Source organism: Aethina tumida, chromosome 1 (genome assembly GCF_024364675.1).
Source record: "Aethina tumida isolate Nest 87 chromosome 1, icAetTumi1.1, whole genome shotgun sequence".
NCBI classification, from domain to species: Eukaryota; Metazoa; Arthropoda; class Insecta; order Coleoptera; family Nitidulidae; genus Aethina; species Aethina tumida.
The window spans coordinates 77,468,069-77,481,946 of record NC_065435.1 but is presented as its reverse complement, the minus strand read 5'-3'; the positions used below and the strand labels follow the sequence as shown (position 1 = coordinate 77,481,946).

The window sequence follows — 13,878 nt, the reverse complement described above, 5'->3', positions numbered from 1 at the left end:
TTTTCAAGTTTTCAGCACTGTCACTTACATTTTCGTTTCGCACTTCGAACTTTTGAACTTTTTTAGTCAGTTTATACTCTTTAATAGGATTTGATTTTAAAATGATATTTTTTATATTCCATTCTTGTAATTAGATGAATTCAGGCATGTTAAATAATTTAACGTTTATATTTAACATTTTAACAAGATTTGTTTTAAGAAAGTAAATTTCCTAAAGACTTTTTTTAAAATATGAAAGTGTGACAGGTAGTTTTTCAGTTTCAGTTTTATCTTCGGTTACATTTTCGTTTGTGTGCAAAAGTTTCGGCCACAAAACATTGTAAATAAGTTAGCTGATACACGTATGATATTTCCGTATCGTTCGGGGACGCTCAACTTTGAATTATTGTTTATCGAAGTTGGACAACGAAAAAATAACAAAAAGAAAACGCGGAGACTTTATAGCACGGTGACGCATCCGTATATTCTTCTTATCCGAAGTCGGATAAAGTGTAAAGTTATAAAAGTTCAGAGATTGTAGCAAAAAAAGTGTAAAATCGACGCACGGAACAGGACCGTACATCAATTAATTCGTGCCGGTCAATTTATTTAACAATTACAATATCCAAACAAAGATTTATTCCTACCCGGCATCAACCATTAATATCCATTATCGCCGCCGTTTCGTTGCGACCTCCTTCCCAAAAAAAACTAAATCATACTCGCGATAAATTTTAATATTATTTCGCCGTCACACAGAATATCGGACTGTCGTTTTTCGAAAATATCTCGCTGATAAAACGGGCAATAACAGTAAAACATGCGGTCACCGCAAATTGATTGCATTATCTCGTGCCTGATTACAAACTCCGTTTCTGCGAATGCCATTTACAGGGCCGTAATCCAAAAATACTATAATTCAATCACCGCCATCTATTATTCAGTAGTTTTGCCACATCCATCTGTTATTTAGTAGCGTAATTAATAATAAACTATACTACCATCCATGGAGTAAATTTAATTCCGGTCGTTACGAGATTTGTTATCTGGATTTAATAATGAACTGGCCGAAATTCCCAGGGAAATAATATAAGTTTATTTGAACATTGTTTGTTATCTCTTCCGCTCGAAGAATTTCGGCGAACGGAGTAAAAGGAGCTTGTTTTTAGCGCCGAACTAAAAATCTTTAAACGCGAACCCCGCGTTATTTTAAATAAACTGAGCCGAAGGGTTTTAAATTGAGTCTATTAACTCTTATCCCTTTAATCCTTTGTTAATTGTGTTTTATTTGCAAGTTCAAATTATACGGCTTACTTTTCTTAATGGGAATTTCGAGTGGATTTTCGTTTGTCTATGTAACAGTTCTTTAAACCCTATTGTGTGTTCAATTTAAATATTTGCAGGGGAAGATTTGGAAAGTTATAATCGGTATTTGAATTTTTTACTACTTAATCAAACTTGACGTTTACGTTTAAATTTGATACAGCAAGGAGGAAAATCACAATGAAACACACATATTTCAGTTCTATGTGGAAAAAATGGAATGCAGAAATAACAGAGAAATTCGGAATTTCCACATTCCGTCAAACATTTTCCGGTTCACAAAGCGTATTTCCTAGATTTCATTTAAATTGCAAAAACTTTTTACGCAAGTCTATCAAAATAAATCGCATTTGTCATTCCACAAACACTTCATCAGCAGATGGTACCACAATTACCGGAAATATTACGCTGGGGCCTCCTTTAAGGAAACTTTCGCCGGAAAATTGTCAATCAACGTGTTGTTGACAGGCTCGTAATTTAATAATAACTTTTCTTGTAATAAAATCGATGGAAGGTTTTCTCGGCTAACATGCGGTAACAAAGGAATTTTCAGTTGAACCGTTATAAAATGTTTTCAATAGTAGGTAATTTCTATTAAAATATTACGAAATTTAATAATTAAAATTTGTTAAAATGTGATGTAGTATTGACAAAAAGTCTTAATGGACCATGGGTCCGAACACAAACGGTTCCGGAGATATCGGTGATTTTTTTTATCGTAAAACAACAGCCTCCCCATTAACAAAATAATTTACGAAAAAGTAAAAGAGGAGTATTTGTACACCTAGACAACAATTATCTACTAAAAAAAATTTTCATTCAGTGTCAACAGAGAGCAAGAGCGGTTGTCAAGAATACAATAATTAGAGATGGGAATAATGGTTCCACAAAAATCGCCCGCTCCAAGCGACCGCTCCACGAAAATACCGCGACAAAATAACGTTATTTTGTGGAGCGTTATTTTTATAACTATATCGTCTCCAAGTTCGACAGCATAACGCGATGAGTTGTCGCGAGTCGCGATGATAAACGTTGTTCCGTTCCTTGGTATCTCAGCGATACCGAATGACTTGTTTCATAAATTTTTATATAAAATATATTAAACCAAAGATATAATCTAAAACTGTGTTTAGGTAAGGGCATGTACAGATTTTGAAAAAATCGCCTTCGAGACTTAATTAATGAATGGCCTCTAAGAGTGTGATTTATTTGTATAATATAAACAACACTTGGAAAGATTTTAGGCCTAGGAACTTTTAAGACGTAATTTTTAGTTGACTTGACTTCGATCATCTTACCAGAAGTGTACAATAAAACGAAAGAAACAATGAGCAATGTAAATACAGTTTAAATTGTAACCAAAACTTATAAATTCATAAGTAATGTTTAGTTTTTGTTATGTATTTTATTATTTTTAATTAATTTCTAAATTAATTTTTTTTAAATAAATCATTATTGTCAATAATGATATATTTTGAGAATGAAGAAAAAAGAAAGTGAAAAGAATACTACTGTATTGCGATAAAAAGAAATATTACTCTTTATTTTTGAAACCAGTTAGCTGAGGATCCCGGTTCATTAAGACTCATATAGTCATAATTCTGGATACTTTTTTAACAGCCCGTATACATTGATCAAAACAAAAAAGAAAACACTAATATAATTCAATACAATTTTATTATTGTTACTTATAGAAACAATATGTGTCTACCGAGAAAAAATAATATATATTGTCATATTAATTTTTCATCATTTATTTATTTCATTTATTCCACTAATGAATTTCTGTAAAAGGATTCGAAGAAGTAGAGTTTATCTAATAGACATTCAATATTATTTTAATTTAAAATACGCCACTAGCACTTCGTCAAGAAAGGTACTATCCGAATGTTCCGAAAAATTGGTAGAAGCTAGGGGTACTCAAACTACATATAATCCCCTTAACGAATGTAAGTTGAACGTAAAAAGGCCAGCTAAGTACCCCTCTCAACAACCAGGCGATTCCAATACTAAACATAAAAAATTATTTAAAAAACAACATTATAGTATAAATAAGTTATTTTTGTAACATATTAAATTGTATAATCTCCCTCTTGTTCTTTAATAATAGTCCTGCATCTTCCGTCCATACTGAAAATTAAATTTTTTTCTTCCTGGTCAATAGTTTTGCACCCCCTTTGAAGCTTGTTTATTAGTCCTTATCGATTATTAAAAAAAGTATTTTGCCACTTGTTCTATAGGACTGAAGTCTGGGGTTTATGCAGAAAACAGTAGTACGTCAATTGTTCCTTTTCAAAAAATTTTATCCTACGATCATGTGGATGAGCATTGTCCTGGATAAAAAAATGGTGGTCCGATTACTGCTGCATAAGAAATCACTACTGGTTAAAGTATTATATTAACGGAAGAAACTGATCTTAAAAATCCTTGTAATAGAACGAGATTAGTTCTCCCACTAGCAACACGAAGTCCTCTAAAACCATTACGGTCCTCCTCAATACGTAAGAATTTGCCGTCTTATTTGCAGACAGATTATATCTCTAAACGCTCTCCAAATTCGAAATGAGATTTATCGCTAAATAAAACCATTCTTGCAGCGTAATTGCCCCGACATTATGTCTTAACTATAGCTCAGAAATCAACTCAGATGCTGTTCCTGTCACTTTTCTTAGGACGCGTATAACCTAATCTAAAATCTGTCTTAATACTTATAAATAACACACTGACTGATGTATAACTTATGCGTTACCTGATATTGAGTTGCATCAACTTCTAACTTTCCAACTGATCTTAGCATTTGCTCTTCGGTTGAATGTCTTCTCTCCGTGATAATTCTAAACTAACTGCAAGCACATGCTAAATAATTTTTTTTTTTCCGAAAATCTTACGTGGTACTTAATACAGAGTATCCAGTTTATTATAAATATAAAAATAATTAAAATTTTAAACTAAAAATTAATAAACAGATAATTTTATGAGTAATTTTAAATATATCATACATAAAGCAACTCATTTGAGAAGGTAAAGTAGCACTCAACTTTACAAACAACAATGCAAATTATTTCCGAAATGTACAAATGAAAAAAAAACTATTATTTAAGGTAAATGCGAAATGAGATAGTAATCCACTTCAGTTATACTGTATTTTTTATCACCGTCGAACACAACCGTTTTTATAAATTTACATGAAGACTGCTCCGTTGGATAAACTCACACGTGTCACGCGAACTCCATTTATTTGACTCGGCATTATAAAATATTTACGGAATTAGTTTGCATGCCGACACGTTTATTATTATTGAGCAGTTGGAGTGGTCGTGCAATTGGATTGTTTTAAAATGATATTTTCGGGGCGAGTTGAATAAGTTATTAAGTCGCACGTTTTGCGGGAGGAGACTAATCGTTCCGGATTGTGTACGGCCGTAAAAAGGGTGTAAAACTTATTGACCAAGGATTTACATGCCGTTTATTGTTTGTTGTGTGTGTGTGTTATGGGCGAAATTTACAACATATACAAAGTTTTTTTCGATGGATGTGTTCAGCTTGACTAATTAGTGTCATGAAAAAACGGACACATTCAATTTGTGAAAGCGTTTTTCGGCGGCGCCATTCGAAAGGGAATATTTGCGAAACTTTATCATCAATTACGAGTGTACATGACAAACATTTACAAAATCCCACTTTTATAAAATTGATTTGATGCGACATGCGATCGGCTTTGATGTTGTGTCACAGCCGTTAATTCATCAAAAAAAAAACACAAAAATCCGTATCAACCTATTAATTGTCTGGATGAAAAGTAGGTTAATGAAAGGCGGAAAATATACAAATTTTCTTCGTCATGCGAATGTCAGATTGATATATTCGCCGCAGTTGTTTTCCAGTCAGTCCGGGACGCTAACACTCCGCAAATTCTGTCCGTTTGATGGCCAATTTAATTATTGAACATAGTCCGCCATCAATTACACGATCCGGTTGCACTGCATCCATTGTCATGTCAAATACCGAATATCTAAGAACGATCCGGGCATGATCGGTTACTGCAACACGTTTTCTCAACCATTCTAACAGCCCTATTCACAATTTTCCAAGTTTATGGTAGACTTCGTAATTGTTTTAATAAACTGTGTACGATCTTTCACAATTATATGATATATTTTTTGGAATAATTCGAGTTCATGCATGTGCAGAAACAATTTAACAATAAATGCTGCTGCACATGCATTCTTGTACCAAATAATCTAAAATCAACATAACATATTGTTTCACAGAAAATGCGATAATATCCGCAGAATTTATCAATAATTTATTCCACCCTACCGAAACGTATGAATTCGGACAAATGTAAATTTGTCAGATAACTGAACACTTTTGAGTCTAGTGTTCAGTTATCTGTTTAATTATTGAAAGTTCGTAAATTGTAATTGGAACAGATCACCGAATAATTGCGAGGGTAAAGAAGAAACAAACAGTGACGGATTTTATCATTTTATCGTTTCGGTTTGTTTTCGCTGACTGGATAAAAAGAAATTTTTAACAGTTGTTCACGGAGATAAGTTGTCGAAATCGAGTGAATTGCTAAGAATAACATGGTTGTAATGTAAAGGAAAAGGCGAATTTGCCCACTTCAATTTAGAACTGATGAAATTTCAAAATTTATTGATTGGATCGCGCAGCGTTTTATTGTTATTGGGTCCCATTATCTAATATGACTGTTTGCCCCATTTCCACGGTCTGTTGCCCTTTAATTGGAAAAAACTCAATAACTGAGTAATTCTATTACATTCCTTTTTCCTATTTCAAATTAGAGTGTGTTTCTATCGAAATGTTTTCAATATGTAATTTCATCAAACAACCAACCTGTAAAACTTGTATTTAATTTAAACTTTTGATAAGTTTTGAGGCTTTGGCATAAAGTTTACTAGCTTGTAATTTCTAATTCGTCTTTGTTAACAAACTGATAGTGTATATTGCACGTGAAAAGTTTCTTTTGAAAGTTATTTCAAAAAATTTAAACGTAATATTGTCATGTGCGATGCAAACTTTTCCTAAACTATTCAGATAAGTTGGAAATTCATTTTATATCCCTGTTCGTTTATAAAGGTCGAGAAGTTTCAGTTAAATTATACAGTAAAACTCACATCACACACTAGTTTAACCAAGTCAAGAATATTGTTTGGAACTACATTCAAAACTGCCCCATTTTCTCATTTATATGACACTTTAGTAAAAATTTTTTAGTTCACACTTTCACCCCTTAAAATATAATAAAATTAAGATTAAAAAAACTTAACAAGAACACTCTATTTTACTATTTTTCTTATTTTATTAGATATTTTGTTGGAGTGAAAACTTCTTTAGCCGCGTTGGGCACTTTTTGGTTCGCGTCACCGACATGCTCATGACTGGCGCACGCGCAGTGTGCTGTGCGCCTTAGTCAGGTCTTTACGACTATATGTCATAAAAGTAATGCAAGACAAAAGCGACACTGAGGTGCTCCCAATAAAACCACCCAAACACCCACTTGATAAAATCATTAATGAAAATCACTAACTGCGCCTGTCAGTAATATAAGTTGCCTATATTAAACCAAACCAAAAAGGTGTCTCTTCAATTACAGTTGGCAATATGAATTGTAACGTGTTAGTTAGCATTATCACAATTTGTGTTCCTCATGTATTTTTCTCATTAAACAGTTATTGTCTCAACACATTTATGTATTATACATCACTTAAACCTAACAGAGTCCGAATAATTCCTACCTATGTGTTAATCAGGCGCCTGTAGTTTTGTGAAATTAGGTGAGGTAAATGCTCAAGAAAACCCTTAACATTAAATAATGAAGTCATCAATAAAAAATAAACCAATGTTTCGCCTGAAAAAATAAACAAAAAGCAATTTTTTGAAGTGAAAACTTCATTAGCCGTGTTGGGCACTTTTTGTTAGGGGAAAATCTTATGGGTTCGCGTCACCGACATGCTTATAGCAGTATATCTGTAGCTATACAGCCGACGTATGGTGTATGTCTTATAAGTGAAATTGAATGGATTTAGTGAAAAGTTCAATGTGTATATACTGTGCATTGTTGAAATAGTGTTTTTGTTTCATTATTATATAATCGAAAACTACAAAGTACTACAAAATATAAAACGACAATCTATGCCGTTTTTACGCGATACTTTGATAAATTTGAGTCAAACATTTTCATTTCTTACTTTAGTTGCCATAAGCCTATTGTATCTTTTTTAGAACAAAATGAAATAATTGTACAAAAAGTACAAAAAGTTTAAGTATTGTTGAAATTAATGACAATGGTGCAAACAATTAAAATAATGTTAAAAATCAAGTACATTGAAATTTAAGTTAATACAAATACTATCCATAAATAATATGATTGCATATTAATTGTTATTTCAATTGAATTGTATTTATATTTTGTCATGATCTTGTGCAGCACATAATATATTTGAATAACAAAAAAACACATAAACATGCATATAATTGTTGCTCGAAATGTGAAAAGCAGATTGATGATGATAATTTTAATTCAAACATTATAAAATTTCTCTATAACTGCCAATTTTATTATTTTTTTTTAATAATTGTTGGAAATTTATTTTATATTCCTGTTCATTTTTATATATCCAAAAGTTCCAGTTAAATTATCTAGTACAACTCATAGCACGCGCTAGTCAAATCGAGTAAAAAATGTTGTTTGGAAGTACTACATGAAAAACTGCACTATATTCTCGTTTATACGACAATTCAGCAAAAATAAACTACATATCCATAAAACATGAAACAAAAACACGTTATTTGACAAGTTTCCTTGTTTTTTTTTTATTTTAACATTAAATCGAATAAATTTATTTATAAATTATGCAAATTATTAAACTCTAATTGTAATAAAATTCCAACAGGAAACGATATATAGAATAAAAGTTTTATCTTTAGTGTTTGACACCTGAATAGAAAACAGTAAATTTCTTTGACCTCCTCGGTCAGATTTGAACCTTGTAAATTTTTTCTTATGGAGACAATTAAAATTTAGGTATATCGTACCAAAATTCAAAATATTGAAGAATTGTGCGACAGAATCAGAACGAGACGCGGTAATTTACTACTATTGAATCAGCAGGAAGGAGAAATATTTGAACTAGTGCGCCAAAATTGGATTCGACAGTCCCAAGCTTGCATTCAAACCAATGGGAACAATTTCGAACGGCTTTTAAAAATAGATTGAATTGAACTTTATTATTTTTTATCTTGTTTTCTCTTGGACTATTGCTACATTCTTTTTTTTTTTTTTTTTTGATAAATCGACTTCTTATGTAACAGTGTTTAAAATTTAATATAGGATAAGTTGTGAAACACCCTGTATAATCTATTTTTCATATCAATGAGTATATTTCTTATTATTAATAAAATTAATATGTCTAATTTTTTAATATTTAATATATTTTTTTGCTACACACAATTTAATATCCCCCGTGGAGAGAAAGGCGTTTATTTCTATATATTTTATTTTTGAGACAAAAGTCGCTGACAATTAAACAATGATTTTTCAATTTGCAAAACCTTCAATCAACCCTTAAAATTGAGTCGCACATCAGCCAAGTTCGAAATCACCGTCGATTTACAACAGAGGCACCCCGTTCCGGGCCTGAATGCGAAGTCGGTCAGTGCGAAAAAGTCATATCTGTTAATACGTCGGTTTCGGGTGCTCGGGGTGGGTCCGCCGTTGGCATATTAATGGGGGCCAACAGTCTGCGCGCCATCAATTCCCTCCGACGGCGCTTCCGTGCCGGAGGGACGTGCATGCATAAGTAATGTCCGGGGGACGTAAATCCATCGCGCACTTTACAAACCCCGGATTCGGACCCGCCACTTCCGGGATATTTAAGCGGTCCCCGCAAAACGGACACGTGGAAGTAATTGGGCCCACTTTCGTTTCGCTGCTGTTCGAGAGGAATCGTGTCCGGGAATCCGGGTGATTTTGGCGCGGATAGTATAGTTTTTAATAAAAAGCGGGCAACTGCTCGAGCTGAAGAGATACTTGACTCGAGTGTTGGGATTTTCTTCGGAGTTATATGTTTAATATTGTGCGCGATTTTCAATATTTCCGTTGAATTCTATATTTTGTTATTGCTTTCGAACTCGTTCAATCGTTATGATAATCTGTCAGTAAATGTGAACGTGCACAAGTTTCAATAGTGGGTTTATTTGAATGGAGGAGGACATTTGAATCCATTTTACAATAAACGAGTCATTGTTGACGCAAAGATGCGAAATAATATTTGTTATAAACAGTAAACTGATTTTGTTTATTCATGTACCATAAATCCATATACCTTCAAATTTCTCAATGATTAATTGACAATTAATTCATTTTAAACTCTTAACAATTTAAATATATTTATAATTGCAGTAATTATTTATTTTTTTGAATCATTATATCAATTGAAAGTTTTAATATATCTATGTAAATTGTATAAAAAAATATAATAATATTTTCCAATAATCGGTACATCATGACTGAGTGGTGTAAAGCATTACAACCACCAGCGCCGATGCATTAACTATATGACTAATCTTCATCTTAGAAGTAACCTGGAGGGTTTACAGGATAAACCCGGAAACCGGCAGTAGATTATGAAGTCAGGTACTAGAAACGAGTAGCAGCAAAAAAAAAATGTTTATATGATAAAGTTAACAGTAAAAGTATGATAGAAATGTATTCTTATATAAAAGTTAATGTTAATGTCACTAATTTAAATATGAGAAATATGTTCCCATCATTTTTTAATACATATTATTCTCGAGTCCTTAAATGGAACGTCTCAAAAAAACGATCGTCTTTATTAACCCACAGAGTAGCCGAATCTACCCTCCATCAATATTTACCCCAGAATTCCACAGTCTGTATATATCACCGACTCGAAGAGTGTCATTTTCCACCCCCATATGCCCAATAAATATCAATAACTCTTGTTTGTTGCAGTTTCGGAGCGCTACTTGAATCTGCGCCGTTTGCGGGCTGAGGAGGGCTTCATGCGGGTCCAGTGCACCGCCGAGGGTGTATTCCCCATGCCCGTTATGAGTCTGCACTCTCAAGAAAGGTAATTATCTAACGGTGTCGCTCCGCCACCACCCCGATCGTTAATAAGCGCGGGATCCGTTCGGCCGTGGTCCCACTGCAGCCAACATATCAACGCTCCGGCTTTCGTCGGGGTTATAAACACGGCGGTTGTCTCTTGACTCCGTGAGTTACGGTTATGGGGGGCGGGCAAGGATTGCTGTTTATTGCGGCGGTGTGTTTTGCCTTCGGAATTAACTACGCCGTCCAAAAATTAACATTGACGTATCTGTTAAAATGCAACTGTTAAACTGTCTCCCCAAAGACAAACTTTGATGAACCCGGTGGTGGTTTGAATTTTTCCAGTTTAAATCCGCGTGCGTTTATCGGGGGGGGGGGAGTTAGGATGGTGCGGTGGCGGACAGATTTATGCACCGACTGCAGTAAACAGAACACGTACCGTCAGTTAATTGCGGAAAATGGAGGCGAGAGGGCAACGGTTCGGAATACTTCCCGTTGCCCTTCAACTGCACCGCCGTTCACGTGACCCCGGCCCGCGTCTAATTTACGACGTCGACGCCGACGCCTTTTAATTCCTTCCGATTCGACCTTCGGACGAAATCGAGTATTTATATTCACGACCTGCGAGTGTGTATAACAAAGGAACAAAAAGTGATACAAAAGAAAAAGTCGAGTGTATTTTGGGGGACGGAGAGGGTAAAGCTGTTCCTGAACGGGGATGATATAATATACCATTATTCGTGTATTTATCCACTAGATTTGTTAGCGATCGAAAAACGGTATAGAACAAAGGGTTATTTTTTTTTTAATTTTAATTCATCTGTATTAGCACTGACATTTAAAATAAATCTCTCACCAAAATTTAATGTGTGTTTTAATCTATATATATATATCTTATTTAATCGTAGTGACCTATGGTCGGAACACGATTTTAATATATCATATACATATACAGAGAAGTGCCTCTTTTAATTGTTAAAAAAAATTAAAATTGTAAAATACAAAAATATTTAAAATGTTTTTCTTTTAATTTACTAACTACCTCATTTTCATCTTAATAGTTCCACAATTTTTACCGACATTTTCTTAATTTTATTACAACTTCAAACTAAAAAATTTACATGCAATTCCGAAAAAGATAATGAGAACATTTAAATATTTATTAATATTTTATACAATAAAAAATTGTAAATTTTTAAAATAAAAATATATAGAAAAATTTATATTTATTGTCATATTTGTGTCTTAAAAAATTATATTATATATAAATTGTCGCATTTTTAAATAAGAATACGTTTTTACTGTTGGACCATAAAAATTAAAAAAAAAAAAACAAAAAATATGTCTCGTAGTCTGTATATATTTTGTAGTTTTTTTTTATTTTATTATTATTATTATTTATTTTTTTAATTCAAAAGTGAAGTATTAATTCAAAATTCAACTCTCAAAATTCTGTATATGTATACTTTTACAATTTTACAAATTTTATAATAATAATATACAATTTATATTATTTTTCTTTAAAGTAAATTGATTTTGTTTATTCATGTCCTATAAATCAATCAATCTACCTTAAGTTTCTGAATGATTAATTAAGAATTAATTTTCAACTCCTAATAATTTAAAGATAATTTAAAGATATTCATAATAGTAATTATTTATTTTTTCAATACTTATATCAATCATTTTAGGAAATTCTGATACTATTTCAATGCAACTTGTATAAAAAAGAATATGATCATATTTGCACATTACATCATATTATTTTTCACTATTTGTTTATAATTTTATAATTTTTTTACTAGTCTTGCAAAAACACACAAAATTTATTTTATAACTATTTAAATAAATAAATATCAAATTAATAAAAATGAAAATAAACGTATTACACACCGTATTCACTATTTTTATTATTATTTATTTTTATTTATATTCGTGTAACGGGTTACCGGTAATAATTTGATTACTGTGGATGTTAAATCGGTAAAACCAATGACTTTTTGAAAGCCTCGTTACAACCGGTTAAAGGGAACGATTTATTTTACATAAAATATCGATGATATTCGACTATACAATCTTCATTAAATTTTTAATTTTACCCTTTGTTTTCGTTGAACAGACCTTCTCTCTACCCATATTTTGCACCAAACCAAAGTAATAGTTTCACTAGTTTTACTCCTCTTAAATATATAATACGGGACTTCAATTAAAACTTAAGTTAAAACAACCTAACTGGATTAACAAATAAATATAAGAGAAACAAAAACAAAACAAATAAAAATATGAAAATAAATGATTTAAAATGAAACATAAATACTTGACAAAAAGGTTGATATTAACGAATATTTAATATTAATTGGACAAACAGTAAGTAAAAAACTAAAAGAAGTTTTTATAGACTAGGGTTATAGGAACGGGGTGAAGTATGTTAGGTGGTGTCTTAAGTCCCAACAACGATCCTAATTCAACCAATCAGATTTCTTTTCTCAACATTGTTGATAAACTAATTTAAGAATTTTCCTACTCTAAATAATGACCTTAACATAATTCAGTTAAACATTATTCAATTTCTGATATTATTAATTTTTGCCTAAATAAAAACCATTGTACTTCAATCACTCAATTTCTTATTATCAATTTATTAACTCAAGTTTACTAATATTGAAAAATATAAATAAATAGAACAGACTTACAATTCTCTAAAATTCTAAATAGTCAATATTTTAATTAATTAATTTACAAATATTTTATTAATTATTTCTTCATAAAATCACACAGAAATCCAACAATTTAAACTTTGAACCCACTGTGCGACCACACCCTGACACTTGATAAGGGTTCGAAAAGAAATCACATGTGTTCAAAATCGAGTAACGTATAGATTACGTTAAGCATACTTTGAAATAAATTTTGAACAATTTTACGACTATTTTACGAATAACATATTCAAGAATATTTTTAAGAAAACCCATCAAAAATGAGAAAAAATTCGTGAGAACATAAACAAAGTGTTGGTATAAAATTTCTCCCACGAAGCCATTCAATAACGGTTTTCTAGGTCTGTAACATTCGCGACCAACGAGTATGTTTATCAAAGGAGACAAAAAATGATACAAATGAAAAAGTCAAATGGATTTGGGGGAAAAAAGTCGTTCGTGGATGAAGGAACGTGGATGATGTAATATACCATTAGAGTGTTTATCTATAAATTCACTGGCGATCGAAGAGCGGCGGAGAAGAAAAGGGTGGAGGTATATTAATATGTCGGAGGCCACTAAGCTGAAACAAATTCGGTTGGTTAATTGTGCGCAACGAAAAACATTAGTTCTTTTCGATTTATACCGTTTTCTTTTATCATATATTTGGTGCACTAACCGTAATGAAAAACCCGCTGGCTTATGAACCATTAAGATAAAAAAAATAAAAAAGGCCGTAAGCGAATGAAAGTGACGGCGCAGGAAATATGGTGAGGGAAATAA

The 13,878-nt window shown here is 32.0% G+C and overlaps 1 protein-coding gene across 1 annotated transcript in view; it reads left to right on the top strand.

Annotated features, from left to right (window-relative positions):
• Positions 1-13,878, top strand: part of LOC109609502 (uncharacterized) — a 133,717-nt gene that overhangs the window by 68,959 nt on the left and 50,880 nt on the right. Inside the window, exon 4 of the mRNA XM_020026168.2 lies at positions 10,304-10,421. Within this exon, the coding sequence (XP_019881727.1) occupies positions 10,304-10,421 (118 nt within the window). The remainder of the gene's footprint in view (positions 1-10,303; positions 10,422-13,878) is intronic.